This window comes from Simochromis diagramma, unplaced genomic scaffold (genome assembly GCF_900408965.1).
Source record: "Simochromis diagramma unplaced genomic scaffold, fSimDia1.1 OVJJ01000740.1, whole genome shotgun sequence".
In the NCBI taxonomy this organism is placed as follows: Eukaryota; Metazoa; Chordata; class Actinopteri; order Cichliformes; family Cichlidae; genus Simochromis; species Simochromis diagramma.
The window spans coordinates 529,566-544,901 of NW_024387541.1; the positions used below are offsets into that span (position 1 = coordinate 529,566).

Below are 15,336 nucleotides of genomic sequence, written 5' to 3' on the forward strand. Positions count from 1 at the left end.
TTTTGTGGGTGCTGAAGCACTCTGCTCTGGCTCTAGCGCCGTTGCTGCCAGAATGATGGTGGCTGAGACGCAGCGGAGCGGAGATGTGAGAGCCTGGCTTAAAACAGGACCTGTTAGCTGCATTTAACCTTCAGTTACTCTTTATATAGTTAGGTAGGACTCAGACCATGTTTCTTTTTAGATGAAAAACATTACACCAGGTAACCTGCAGTGTTGGAAACGTGTTTTCCGACGATGTTTGCTACCCTACAATCAGTCCTGCTCTGTAGTAAATTCAGCGACATTTGGCCATCCTGTTGCTCCCATTGAAATGTATACAGCCTATTTAAAATCTAAAACTTAAAATTGTCTGTAGCCTGCTGTTGTTACCACTGTCCTGTTTTTGTTTTGTCCTGTTTGAAATGTAATGAGAGAAGTTGGTTATTTTGTCATATGTGCATGTGCCAAGATTAAACCCAGGAACAACATTCAGGTAAAAGTGTAAAATCAAATGATCTGTCAATAAAGGATAATGTTGGATCAGTGTTTCAATATTTATAGCTTACATGTGGTTTGGTTATTTGCCTTTTGGTTGAAAGTACACTGAGAGAGGACTTTTTGTTAGTGATCTTAATAGCATTTGTTTTTTCATATTAATGTAATTTTTTCATCTAATTGAATCTATTTGTGTATGATTGTCAGTCCGAAAAGGGAGAGAGGAAAGGAACCTGAGGAGGAAGAACAAGGTCAGGAAGAACCAGATAAGAAAACAGACAGGTAATAGTGACAGGCACAACAGAAATCCACTCCACCTTGCCTGGATGGGCAGCTCTCTGGGTGCTCAGCGCCCCCAAAGCTCTGATCCTAGAATCGCCCCTGGTTCCCACTGAACCCACAGACTTATTGTACATTTTGAATTCTGGGTTATGCAAAACTGGTCATCATCACCCTTTTCTTTACATGGTGATTTTTTTTTCTTTGCTTTCCACCACTGTCACACTGTCAGAGTTTTGCAATAGGAATGGTTTTATTTCCAAAGAAAAGAATGTCCACATTCTCACTGCTGACACAAATTCAAACACACCTGTTAAAATGAAGAAAAGGGATTGAAGCACAAATACAAACTGGAAGGTGGGACTAAGGTTTCAGCAGTTGTAATGAATAAGGTTTATTGACATTATTAACATATTAGGAGAAGATTTGATAAACAAAGAAAGAAAAATACCACTGTTGATAACAGGTGGATTTACTCTATTGTGTGTTTTGTCTGGGCTTTTTTTCGTGAATGAACTGAATGAATTATGGAGGTGAAGAGGAAGCTCTCTGTACAAAAAGAACAATGACAGTTTTTACAGGATGTTGTGTTTGTTCTAAACATTTCATTTTGCTCTTTTATTGTGAAATAGTTTAACTTTCATAGCAGCAGTAAATAGACGTCATTCATGACACTGAGATCTGTGAGCTCAGCAGAGTGAGCTCAGATTTTCAAATTAAAATATTCTTTTAAAAATGAGCAAGAAAAAAACCCCAGAGAGAAGCTGACAAACAGCTGCACCACCGAGTGACACTTTATTTTATAAACTTCACAACAGGTTTCATGTTGTGACCTGTGGAGGTGAAAAGACACAAAACCTGTTTTACAGCTTTTGAGCTGCAGGCAGGATTGAAACACACCTTAGTTAAAAGTCAAACAGCAACATTTGTCTCCTCCCCTCACGTCACTCAAATGTGACAAACCAGGAAACAGGAAGTTCTTCGTCCTCAGTAAAGAGAGACGCACAGACGATCAGACTGAGCTCAGACCAAACTAGCAGCTTCCTCTGAGTGAGTCCAGCTACAGGAGAGAAAAGTGGAAAACTCCAACACTGCTGCTTCAAGCTGCTGACGCTCCACACACTGAATGTGAGTTTGAGCAAAAACACGACTCAAAGGAAGTTTCAGTGAAGGTGGTAGAGGAGGGAGGGGAGCCAGGACTGACTGTACTTCCTGTCTGCTGTTTTCAGCTTCACTCACAGACTCAATGGCTTCCAGATCAGAGGAGGATCTCTGCTGTCCGGTCTGTCAGGAGGTCTTCAGAGATCCTGTTATTCTGTCATGTAGCCACAGCTTCTGTAAAGACTGTCTGAAGAGATGGTGGAGAGAGAGACCAACACACGAGTGTCCAGTTTGTAAGAGAAGATCTTCAAAGAATGAACCACCTTTTAATCTGGCTTTAAGGAACCTGTGTGAGTCGTTCTTACAGGAGAGAGATCAGAGAGCTTCACAGGCTCTCTGCAGTCTGCACTCTGAGAAACTCAAACTCTTCTGTCTGGACCATCAGCAGCCAGTGTGTCTCGTCTGCTGTGCCTCAGAAAAACACACCAATCACAGATTCAGACCCATCGATGAAGCTGCACAACAACAGAAGAAGGAACTTCAGGAAACTCTGGAGCCCTTAAAGAAGAAGTTAAAGGTTTGTGAAGAAGTTCAAGTGAAGTTTGATCAAACAGCAGAACACATTAAGGTCCAGGCCCGACACACAGAGAGGCAGATTAAGGAGCAGTTTAAGAAGCTTCAGCAGTTTCTAGCAAAGGAAGAGGAGGCCAGGCTGGCTGCACTGAGGGAGGAAGAGGAGCAGAAGAGTGGGATGATGAAGGAGAAGATGGAGGCTCTGAGCAGAGAGATAGCAGCTCTTTCAGACACAGTCAGAGCCACAGAGGAGGAGCTGAGAGCTGAAGACGTCTCATTCCTGCACAACTACAAGGCTGCAGTGGAAAGAGTCCAGCGCTGCCCCCTGCTGGATGATCCACAGCTGCCCTCAGGAGCTCTGATAGACCAGGCCAAACACCTGGGCAACCTGACCTTCAACATCTGGAACAACATGAAGGACATGGTCTCCTACACTCCTCTCATTCTGGACCCAAACACTGCTGATCCAGACCTCATCCTGTCTGAAGATCTGACCAGTGTGAGAGGAGGAGAAGAGAGGCAGCAGCTTCCTGATAATCCAGAGAGGTTTGATTGGTCCTGCTCTGTCCTGGGCTCTGAGGGCTTTAACTCAGGGACTCACAGCTGGGATGTTGAAGTTGGAGACAGTACATGGTGGAGACTGGGTGTGTTAGCAGAGTCTGTGCAGAGGAAGGGATACAAACTGTCTGGATTATGGAGAATAGGGTTCTATGAAGATAAATACTCAGCACACTCACCATCAGCTGATTCTGCTCTCTCAGTAGAGAAGAAGCTCCAGAGGATCAGAGTGAATCTGGACTGGAACAGAGGAAAGCTGTCGTTCTCTGATCCTGATACTAACACACACATACACACCTTCACACACACTTTCACTCACAGGATGTTTCCATACATTAGCACTGTTGGTAAACTGAAGGTGTGTCCGTTGAAGGTGTCAGTGTCAGTGCAGCAGATGAGTTGAGGATGATGATGTTTCTAATGTTGTTTCCTGTCAGTGAGTTGAAGCTGTTAAACTGCAGCTGTCCTCCTGCTGCCTCGTTGTTCCAAAGCTCTTTGTTTCTCTTTTAGTTTCACTGTTTCTTTCTGTTTCTGCTGTCCACCTTTTCACATGGAAAATCATTTCACTCTTTCTCACTGAATGACTCCCCAAACTAGATTTGAAATTCTATCAAGTTTCTAATCATTACAAGTGATTCATGTTTCTATTTGATGTGTAAATGGAGATGATTTAGTTTGCTGGGATATGGACTGACATGTGTTGAATGGGAGGAGCAGTTTGTTGTTGTCTTCTTGTCTGTTTATGACAACAATAAATGTGTTGTTGAAACAATGATTCATGTTTAACTCCATATATGAAATGTTTCTGATCTTTGAATTCTGTTTGATTAAAGACTTTCTTCATGACACAAATGAGATTTCAGTGTATTAATAGAACTAAATAAGCTCAGAGTTGAAAGGCTGGAGTATTATGTACGTGCTTCACTGTCAGGATCTTCAGGGGGATTCAAAGGGAAACATCAAACTGCTGTAATGAGATAAACTAGTTGGGCTGAACACACTTATCTGTAGTTTGTCTCCATCCAGGATCATCAGAATATAATGAACATGTGTGAAGAGCCACAAAATGCTGCTGCCCTCTCAGCATGATGAGCTCCAGCCTTTGTTAGCAGGACAACAGGAAACATGAGACAACTTTCAGAGACAGTAACCAACTGTGGCCACAAGATGGCAGCAGCTGATCTGAGATCCTTTATTGGACAGAAGGACTCTGCTCTGTGACGTCATCAGAGAGACGGCCTTCACTCTGATAGATCTGACGTCATGTCTGCACTGCGATGATGAAAGCTGATAAACACATTGTTATTGATCCATGAAATCACCTCTGTCCTCTCAAGTGTAGCTGTTTACAGAGCTGAAGAAGTCCTTCATCATCAAAACAGACAAACATGTATTTCCTGTATTAAGTGACGTCATCCTCACTCTGACCTCTTACATACATTCTGTTCAGTTTTCCTGCTGTAAGAAATAAACTGTGTGAAAATAGAAATGCAGGGAAACATCCATTAATCACAGCTGAGCCGTTTGTTTCTGACTCACATTCAATGAGGCTTCAGGTGTAAATACCTCAGAAGTGTTTGTGAGTTCAGTAGAAGCAGACCCAGTCGACCATCATGGCCTCCACAGCACTACACAATGCAACAGAAAGGCCTTCATCATCTGCTGAACCATCTCTGAACCACGACGCTCTCCCTGCATCTAAAAGCTGTTAGTCAGGATGAGATGCTGCTGTGATCGCTCACAATTTACCTGTGAGACCTTTGTAAATATTGTCTTTGTTTCTGGAGGAAACACCTTTAGTCTGTTTGTATTTGGAGTGCAGATCTGGGCGTCCATCACTTTAACCTGCACACGTTTAGTTATTGAGTGTAGTTGATGTTTGCCAGCATTTTATAAGTGACAGTTCATGAACGGTGAAGGAACAGAGGACGCCTGACCATCCTACCTGTGTCAGTAAGAAGACTTTCATCACAACTTCACAACTTAACACAACTGAGACCTGAATTCAGTGTTGCATAGTTTACTAACAGTGTGTGCTGACACTGAAGTTAACAGTTTGTTTCCTAAGAGCTGCTGGGACAAACCACAGTGACCGGCTACAGAGTTTAGTTAAGGTGGTTCTAACATGTGACCTGTTGAATCATTTACAGGGATTTATTTTTCATTTAAAGCATCATTTGTGAAGTTTTTATGAAGTTTACTTCTTTTATGTTCTTTGTGTAACGTTTAGATTTTCTTCTCTTGTGTTTTAACTCTTCAGGTTTCCTGTAACAGAGATGTAAATAGGGCTGAACGATATATCGCATTTGCGATAATATCGCGACATGATCAAGTGCAATTTTCTAACCGCAAAGGCTGCGATTATACTCTGGACATGTCCAAATTCATGGGCTGCATCCTCCTGAGGCCGCATTTGTAGACCGATTACGTCACAGCGACGCGTCGAAGGCTGTCCAAATTACTACCATATCCCAGAATTCATAGCGCGGCCCAGCCAAACTCCAGTTTCCAGCAATGGCGGCCGCTACTAAGTTTTAAAATTACTCATAGTAATCTTTCTGGTTCACAAAATAAACTTTTAACATATTTTCAGGCGAGAAAGTAGTTGTGTAAACATCAAATATCTGCTCGGTTTATCAAGATATCCCATATTTGCAAAAGTGCTTCGACGTTTTCAGAGGCGTCTGCTACCCACCAGCTCGACAGCTAGCCGGGAGCTCGAGGGTTACTGATGCGGCCGAGAACGGCACAACTCCCGGCACATCATTTTCAGATCACCGCGGAGTTTCGCTGCTCGGGTTAAACGTAATATAAGTCACTTAGACAACCTAAAAATTTTATTGTTGGGCTTTTTTCAGTGTTTTGTTTGTTCGTGAGTAAATCGGTTTGGCTGAGATTAAAGTTATTAGATTAGATAAAATAAAACTTTATTAATCCCCCGGGTGGGTTCCTCCTTGGTTTTCACACAGCTGACTAAACGTCAAACAGAAAACTGATTAAACAGAAGTATGAGACAGTCGAGAATTTACACCAGTGTCTGGTAATATTTTAGATAGCAAGAAGCAGACGGCCGAGTTTATTAAACTCCACCGAGACAGCGGTGACGCTAATCAGAGGTTTGTGTGTGTGTGTTTATACAATTGCTATTATGTTTGCACTTTATGTGTAATGTTACTGACTGCAGAGATCAGTAAGATGTGTGTATTTTTTATTTATTAGTTTTATTTATTTAATATTATTTTTTAATTGAATGACTGTCTAGTAGTTCACAGATGTCGAAAAACTGAGTGTGGTAAAGCCACAGATTTTTTTTATGTATATTTCTGCAATCTGCACATTGTACTGACTTTCATTTTAATGTTTACACCAGGGTTCCTTGTCAGCACTTTATGCTCAGATGTTTGTAAGCTAAAAATAAACTATTGTGTATGTTCAAATATACTGTTGTGATTGAAGAAGTTAAATAAAAATGTCAGTCATCAATTCATGCATCACCTCATGTCATCATAACAGAGGTCTGTCTTCCAGGAAAGAACAGTTTAAAATTAATGTAATATAGTATTGGCCATACTATATGATGTATTGCTTGTCTTTGTTTAATAATACAGAAGACAAAGACCTTAAAAAATAATCGCATATCGCATCGCAATCGCAATATTGGGGCAAAAAATCGCAATTTGATTATTTTCCATAATCGTTCAGCCCTAGATGTAAACCACCGTTTTCTGATGGTGCTGCACTGGGACATAGACACTGCCACTTTATTAGGCACACCTTGCTGACTGCAGGTTATAACCTGCTGGAAACATCCCCACAGATTTGGATCCTTGTTGCCATGACAGCACCACACAGCTGCTCCAGATGCTGCAGGATGCTGGTCAGGGCTCTAACAGTGAAACTTTACTGAAAGTAAGAAACCTGAGAGGAAATAAACTTTGACTTTAGTAAGCTGAGCTCTGAAGCTGTGATGGAGCTCAGTAGGTGTGAAGGCGGCTGCTGTGTAACAAACGTTTGTCTGAGGTGCTGCGACTGATCGTGGTCATGTTTATTTAAAGAAGTCGGTGATGAAGCAGGCTGTGCAGTCCGAGCTCTTCATCAGTTAACAGTCTGCAGAGCTGCTGCAGGGAGCTGACTGTCCTCCAGGTGGCGCTAAGTGAACAAAGTCCAAAGAAATAAACTTTATAGATACATTTGAAACCAGCTACTCTGTGACTTTACACACTCACACAGTAACAGAGCTGATTCCTGATTGGAGCAGCACAGAGTTAGTCTTCTTCTCTGGCTGTGGATTGGTTCGTCAGGATTTCCTCCTTTACAGGTTTAAAAACAATCTCTGTTTCTACATTTTTTGACCTCCTTCTTGTGTCTAAAGGTGAAGCAGCACCAGCCTCCTCTGATCCTCATGTTGTAGCTCTGTGTGTCCAGCAGGGGGCAGAACACCTCCAAACTGTGCCAGCAGCTCTCACTGTGAGCTCGGACGTTTGTGGACACTCAGTTTGTTTGAACATAGTAAATAATCAGAGCTTCTCAGACTGTTTATGGGGACACCACCTGCCCGAGGGTGTACTGTGTCAGAGAGGTGGTGTATGGTGCTGGGTGTAGTCTCTCTGCTGGTTCACAGTTTTTACTGAGGAGCTGTGTTCCTGTCAGGAAGGTTTCGTCTGATCACTGTGGTGCAGTTTGGTTTACTCTGTTTCTGAGTGTTTGTAGGATCAGTCTCTGCAGGTCACCTGATACCTGGCAGTGAAGTGTTTATGAATCAGCTCCGTCAGATTTAATCCAACAGAATAACATGTAAAACACTCCAGGGCTTTTACTCTGAAACTTTCTCCAGAGCTGTCTGGAGTTTTCTTACATAAAATACACAGCCTGAAACGAAATACTGTTCCTCACCAGCCTCTACAGTGCAACAACCAATATATTTTAAAAAGAATAAATACAGTTTAAAGGGAATAAGTTTAAAAAAGAGCAGCAAAAAAGGCATAAATAGCTTAAAATCTAAGTTCTAAAAAAACCTCCAGTTTTTATTAATATTTTATTATCTATCAAATTATTATAAACTAAAAATATTTTTTACGTGATAAACGACTTCAGTGCTTCGTCCATGACCTCCTGAAGGTAAAGGGCCCAAAGAGCCAATCAGCAGCTCTGAAACAGGAAATATGACTCATGGAGAAGTTCACAACAGTTTCAGCTGCCAGTTGTACTCATCACCATGGAGACTGTCTCCATGGTGGAGGCAGAGGGACAGTGTTGTAGATGCCTCAGTGTTTATGTTGTGCCCTTAAACAGGGGAAATAGTGAGGAGAGGTGAAAGAGCGGCACAGACACGCAGCTCTCACTCTCACTCGTCTGTATTGAGTGAAAGAGGAAGCGCGCGAACCCACCTACTGGAGCCCTGAGGCATCAACAATGGATCAACGCACAATCAACCCAGGCAAAACTTTCACTACTTATCTCCCTCCATATTCCCACTGCATATTCTAATCGAAAACAGTCAAAGCAACAAATAAAACATTAATAAGGGCATGACATGAAATGTAAGGAACAGAGATGTACAACTTAAAAACTAATCAAATTTACGATCCACCACATTTATATTTTTGTTCACAGCCATGTAGACAGAGAGGCAGAGAGACAGTGCTGTCACTGAGCTACATGTGTCAGAGCTCAGACTTCAACGACATCAAACTCTCATCTTTCTGTCAAAAAACAAAACAAAAAGATTCCCTGTAAATTTGACCTTTTCCTTAAACTGTCCATTATAGCGTGGTCTTCCTACTTATCTTGACACAATACTCAGTCGCGCTGCCTGCTGCAAACTTAAAAGAAGTCTGACGAATGAAGTGATTGTGAGTGTGTCTGACGTCACGGTGTGTGTGAAAAGGTATCCAGCTGGGGCAGGCATGATTCTGCAGGTCACCTGCCCAGTGGACAAAAAGAAATAAAATAGTTGTGTGGATGATATATGAATGATAATACGAAGAGTGTTTTGTGTCTCTCAGCCTGAAACAACTGTAATGCCACTTTCTGTTTTGGAGAAAGGACAGTTAAAAAAAGATGTGTGTTGTTTTAAGCAGTGATGAAAATAATGAAGATGTGATGAGAGAGCAACACAAAAGTATAAGTACAGGGATGATGCTCTTTACAGGAAGGGTCAGAGCAGACTCTACCTGCTGAGGTCATTTGGAGTCCAGGGAGCGCTTTTAAAGACCTTCTATGACTCTGTGGTGGCATCTGTCATTTTTCACAGTGTTGTATGTTGGAGCAGCAGTTTATCTCCTGCCCCATGCATGTAGATGTTGCTGAACTGCAGAGCTCCTTCAGTGGCAGACTGCTGCATCCTCGATGCATGAAGGAGCGTTTCCGCAGGTCCTTCCTCCCTGCAGCTGTCAGACTGTACAATCTGAACTGCTCCCAACAAACACAGATGTTTACATCAGCGCTGTATCGTGCACTGTTTTATCAACCGATTCACACTACAACCAGGGTTGCCTCTTATCTGTATTTAATTTTATTTAATTTAACAACAGTATGGTACTCAGTTTTTGGTAACCATTGTCCTTCATGTAAATATGTAAGAATTGTGTATGTTTCTGTTCTGTGTCATGTGTACTGTTTGTTTGTATATGTGTTTTCTTGCTGCTGTTACACCCAAGTTTCCCCTTGTGGGACAATTAAATTGATATAACAACACTGGTGGTAAAGTTATGGACTGGAAGAATACCTGACCAAGATTATCTTGCAATGTTTTGCAGCCGCCAGTCAAGCCGGTAGATAAATGTCTGTGATTGTCGCAGGTGGCTGTGTGGCTGGCAGGAGCTCTTTCCTATCAGTTTGTCCCCACCTTCACCTATGGTCACGAGCTTTGGGTAATAACCAAAAGAATCAGATTCTGGATATGAACTGCAACGCTCTTTACATTGGCCTTTCCTCCACCCTTCTCGTTAGATTGCAGACTGTCCAGAATGCGGCGGCACGCCTTTTGACAGGAAGCAGAAAGTTTTCTTCCATCACTCCTGTTCTTGCTGGCTTGCACTGGCTTCCAATTAAATACCATATTCAATTTAAAATATTACTTTTCACCTACAAAACCATTAATAACTTGGTGCCGAGCTACCTCAATGAGCTTCTCAGGTTACACACTCCTGTCACAGCACTTAGATCTGCTACCCAAATTCTTCTGGAGCAACCTCGTTCTCGGCTGAAGTCTCGCAGTGACCGCGCGTTTGCTGTAGCTGCCCCGGTCTTATGGAACAACCTTCCTGTCGCTATCCGGGCGTCTGACTCTATGCCACTGTTTAAATCACGGCTTAAGACTTATTTGTTTAATCTTGCCTTTCCACCCAGTTAACACTTGTGTGCGCTGGTACATTTTTTATGCTTGTGAACTACTTTTATATCTTATGATGGTTTTTATAATTGATACGTGCCAGGTCCTTTCTCTTTTCCCTCCCATCTCCCTTTTCCTATTTTATTTTTGTCAAGCACCTTGGTATACCCTTGTTTTTTTAGTGTGCTTTATAAATAAAGTTTATTTATTTATTTATTATTTGTTGCTGTTTAAGTTTGTCAATTTCAGACCTCTGTCGCTGAAGTTCAACGTTCTGCATTTCCAGGTCTTTCAGTTTTGCGACATGGTCTGACAGAAAAGAACATAAATAAGTCAATATGAATTTTATTTATCTGCATCATTTGAATCTTTTCATTTTTCGTAGGCTAGATTATTGAATAAATAATGAATAAATAATAAAAATAAAAAAATTAATGAGAAACGTTAGTGATAGATTCATGAAGTGACATTGATATCTCTGTAACAGGGGCTCATATGAAGGTTTCCTCATGCTGTCATTTTTCTCACTACCTGACATCATACTGTACCTTTATTCTCTTGTTTTAAGGTCCTGATTTCCACTTTCTGTTCAGCCACTGAGGCAGTCAGCTCTCTGAGCACAGCATGGATTTCCTGTGGACAGGGTTGCTGGTTTGAAATCTGCTGGTCAAGAATTTCATTATCTGCCTCTGTCTGATTTGTGGAAACAGAGCAGACCAGAAGCAACAGCGAGAACTTCAGCGTGATCTCCATTCTGTCAGTGAAAACTCAACAGTATCTGTGTGTCATCTGCAAACCTGACTGACTTTTATATTACACAGTACAGAGGGGAGGTCACTGTAGCATTAGATTCAACCTTATTCTAGTGAATCAGTGACTAATGTAATCTTTATGACTTCAGATGCAGTACAAGGAGAAGAACAAGTGAGTATCAATGATTGTCAACTGATAGTAAAACATGAGCATGTGTGTTTCCACCAACTGACCAGAGCTTAGAGGACAAATATCAAAATGTGTGCTCAGATACAGATGTTTAAGCAGCTGTGAAAGAACATATCTGGAAGTTTCTGGCACTGAGGAAGTAATTGCCTTTGATTATGGAATTCCTATAATAACTCAGAGCAAAAATACTCTAAGCGACAAAATGTATAAAGTAATCTTTACAACTTTTACAAGGTACAAGACTACAAAGAGATAAACAAGTGAATGTCAATGATTATCAGCCGTTCATAAAATTAATCAGCACGTGTTGTTTTAGAAAATCCAATGTGAATGTAGGAACCATGAAGGTCACTGACATGGTATAACTTGAAGATGAACTTCTACTCTTCATGTGTAACATGACACTTGGTTGACCACCCTTCCCACTCCAGTTCAATAAAACCACAGCTGTCCTTTTTTGTTTCTTTCTTCTCTGACCACTTAGGTGAGAAAGCTAGTGTTCAATGCTTTTCAGAGAATGAATGAATCTCTGACCCTTCCACTCCAAGCACTCCTCCAGATGCAGTGAACAATCTTATAAGCAATACAAGAGCATGCTGAAGAGTCTTGGTTGCTAAATACAGCAAAAGTTTTTGGCCCCCTTGAACTTTTCCACATTTTGTCACATTACAGCCACAAACATGGATCAATTTTATTGGAATTCCACGTGAAAGACCAACACAAAGTGGTGCACACGTGAGAAGTGGAACGAAAATCAGACATGATTCCAAACATTTTTTACAAATAACTGGAAAGTGGGGTGTGCGTAATTATTCAGCCCCCTTTGGTCTGAGTGCAGTCAGTTGCACATAGACATTGCCTGATGAGTGCTAATGACTAAATAGAGTGCACCTGTGTGTAATCTAATGTCAGTACAAATACAGCTGCTCTGTGACGGCCTCAGAGGTTGTCTAAGAGAATATTGGGAGCAACAACACCATGAAGTCCAAAGAACACACCAGACAGCTCAGGGATAAAGTTATTGAGAAATTTAAAGCAGGCTTAGACTACAAAAAGATTTCCCAAGCCTTGAACATCCCACGGAGCACTGTTCAAGCGATCATTCAGAAATGGAAGGAGTATGGCACAACTGTAAACCTACCAAGACAAGGCCGTCCATCTAAACTCACAGGCCGAACAAGGAGAGCGCTGATCAGAAATGCAGCCAAGAGGCCCATGGTGACTCTGGACGAGCTGCAGAGATCTACAGCTCAGGTGGGGGAATCTGTCCATAGGACAACTATTAGCCGTGCACTGCACAAAGTTGGCCTTTATGGAAGAGTGGCAAGAAGAAAGCCATTGTTAACAGAAAACCATAAGAAGTCCCGTTTGCAGTTTGCCACAAGCCATGTGGGGGACACAGCAAACATGTGGAAGAAGGTGCTCTGGTCAGATGAGACCACAATGGAACTTTTTGGCCAAAATGCAAAACTCTGTGTGGCGGAAAACTAACACTGCACATCACTCTGAACACACCATCCCCACTGTCAAATATGGTGGTGGCAGCATCATACTCTGGGGGTGTTTCTCTTCAGCAGGGACAGGGAAGCTGGTCAGAGTTGATGGGAAGATGGATGGAGCCAAATACAGGGCAATCTTGGAAGAAAACATCTTGGAGTCTGCAAAAGACTTGAGACTGGGGTGGAGGTTCACCTTCCAGCAGGACAACGACCCTAAACATAAAGCCAGGGCAACAATGGAACGGTTTAAAACAAAACATATCCATGTGTTAGAACGGCCCAGTCAAAGTCCAGATCTAAATCCAATCGAGAATCTGTGGCAAGATCTGAAAACTGCTGTTCACAAACACTGTCCATCTAATCTGACTGAGCTGGAGCTGTTTTGCAAAGAAGAATGGGCAAGAATTTCAGTCTGTAGATGTGCAAAGCTGGTAGAGACAGACCCTAAAAGACTGGCAGCTGTAATTGCAGCAAAAGGTGGTTCTACAAAGTATTGACTCAGGGGGCTGAATAATTACGCACACCCCACTTTTCAGTTATTTATTTGTAAAAAATGTTTGGAATCATGTATGATTGTTGTTCCACTTCTCACGTGTACACCACTTTGTGTTGGTCTTTCACGTGGAATTCCAATAAAATTCTGTCTGGACAATGTCATATCATGAGTAATAATTTAAAATAATCCATGTACATAAAACACACACATGCGCACACACAGTGACATTTTAGACCTTCTTCAGAATACTGTATATACTTTGGGCATCTCGGTGCTGATCCAGAATCCTTACATTATTATTTATTACTAGAGCTACAATAATAAAGCAATGAGGAGGGGGAAGTAATAAATATGAAATAATGTATTTATGATGATTCCATTTGTTTCACTATCCACTCTGTGCAGGGCAAAGCTTATTACATGTTTAAACTGTAGAGATACAATAATTTTACTGCTGTAAAATCCAAATTTTGTCTTATTTAAAATATAAATCTAATATAATCTGCTTCTTAATGTATGTTCTTTAAAATACAGTGTGGCGTGGGTGTGGTCTCTGGCCAGCTGCAGAGGAGGGGTGACGCAGTGAGCTCCCGGGGCGGTGCAGGGGCGGGGTGAACAGGTGTGCTGGGATCTGACAGTGATTGTGTCTCTTTATATGTTGGCAGTGACAGTCGGAGGAGGAGGGCGGACGTGACAGCAGGGAGAGAGAGCGGGAGTGTCTGTGTCCCTGTACAAACGCACAGTGTTAAATAAAAGTTCGGCTGTCGTCAAATTCGTTCCAGCTTATATTTCTTGGGTCCAACGTTACATACAGCGTGTGTTTTTAATATATTATAATTATAATAATGCATAATTATGTGAACATGCATATTAGATCGTTTTTTAGTGGAATATAATCCCTCCAGAAAGGCAGGAAATGCTCTGTAACTTACTTTAAATCTAAATATGTTCCCTAAAACGGTGACAGAGCTACAGACCCATGACAGCCTTACACAGGTAGCCAGCAGCTGTGACCAGCACTACTTGTGCAGTTAATAAAAGGACAGGTAATGTTTGTCGCGCTGTTGCACACACAGCACGCTCGTTTGTTTCAGTTCGTCAGTTGCAACAAGACAGCTCACCAACGTGTACGTAATAAGCTAATACTCCTGAGTGCTACACACTACAGTTTACGCTGTACACCGACTTACTGGTTGTGTCGCATCAGTCTGTGTCTCTGAGTTAACTTGTGTTTCTCCTACAGCTCCGGACCGCAAAAAATGCGCGTGCTCTTTGTGAGCTCGTTCCCGGCTCGTAATCAGCGCGTTCTGCCGTCAAGGGCGATCATTGGTTAAATGTGATCATGTGACTGATGCAAGCGAGATCCTTTTATTTAGCAAAACTGTGATTAATAGTTAAATATTATTGTTGAGGGGTACAGACAGGACTCCGCACGCACACATACTTAAAAAAAAAAAAAAAAAAACAATTTTAAAAGTTGCCTCAACAAAAGGGCACTTTGGGCACCCATCAGGAAAGGGGCGGGTGTTCAAGCCCCTCCAGCCCCCCCCCTCTGCACGTGCCTGCTGTTACACCATCGTAGGTTATACAGGCACTGATCCAATAGGTGTTCTGGCAGCCATCTGCTGTGACTGGTTGGGGGTGACGGAAAAGAGACGAGGGCAGATGGCGACAGGATAAAAGACACACATCAGGAAGAGACAAAGTTTATTACTCCTACTGATTAAATATCACAAACAACAGCCAATACAAACTAAACAACAAGCTAACAGGGGTGCTGCAGTCTTGGAATAAAACTGCAGAGATGATCAGTCTATGAAACCAAAGGTGCGTTTTATATTGGGAGAAGTACCAAAAAATGTAAATAATGGGATATAAACTTGGCACTAGGACAAGCAAATGATTTTAAACTGGACAGGAAAAATAAGATGCTTTTGAGTGGAGTCTCATGGGTCCCCCAAATATTTGTATCTTTACAAAAAATAATAATAACCAAAGCGCAAAAAAAGAGTAATATTTGGCATAATTAAAACTTGCCTTCTAAGAATGACATAAAAATTACATAAAGTAGCACAAACACT

The 15,336-nt window shown here is 41.7% G+C and overlaps 1 protein-coding gene across 1 annotated transcript; it reads left to right on the plus strand.

Moving 5' to 3' along the window:
- The first annotated feature begins 1,521 nt into the window (after positions 1 to 1,521).
- Positions 1,522 to 3,461, plus strand: LOC120727390 (E3 ubiquitin-protein ligase TRIM35-like). The gene is made up of 2 exons (XM_040021625.1): positions 1,522 to 1,881; positions 1,983 to 3,461. Exon 2 carries the CDS (start codon positions 2,000 to 2,002, stop codon positions 3,386 to 3,388), a length of 1,389 nt encoding a protein of 462 aa, XP_039877559.1. The 5' UTR covers positions 1,522 to 1,881; positions 1,983 to 1,999; the 3' UTR covers positions 3,389 to 3,461.
- The last annotated feature ends 11,875 nt before the right edge of the window (positions 3,462 to 15,336 follow it).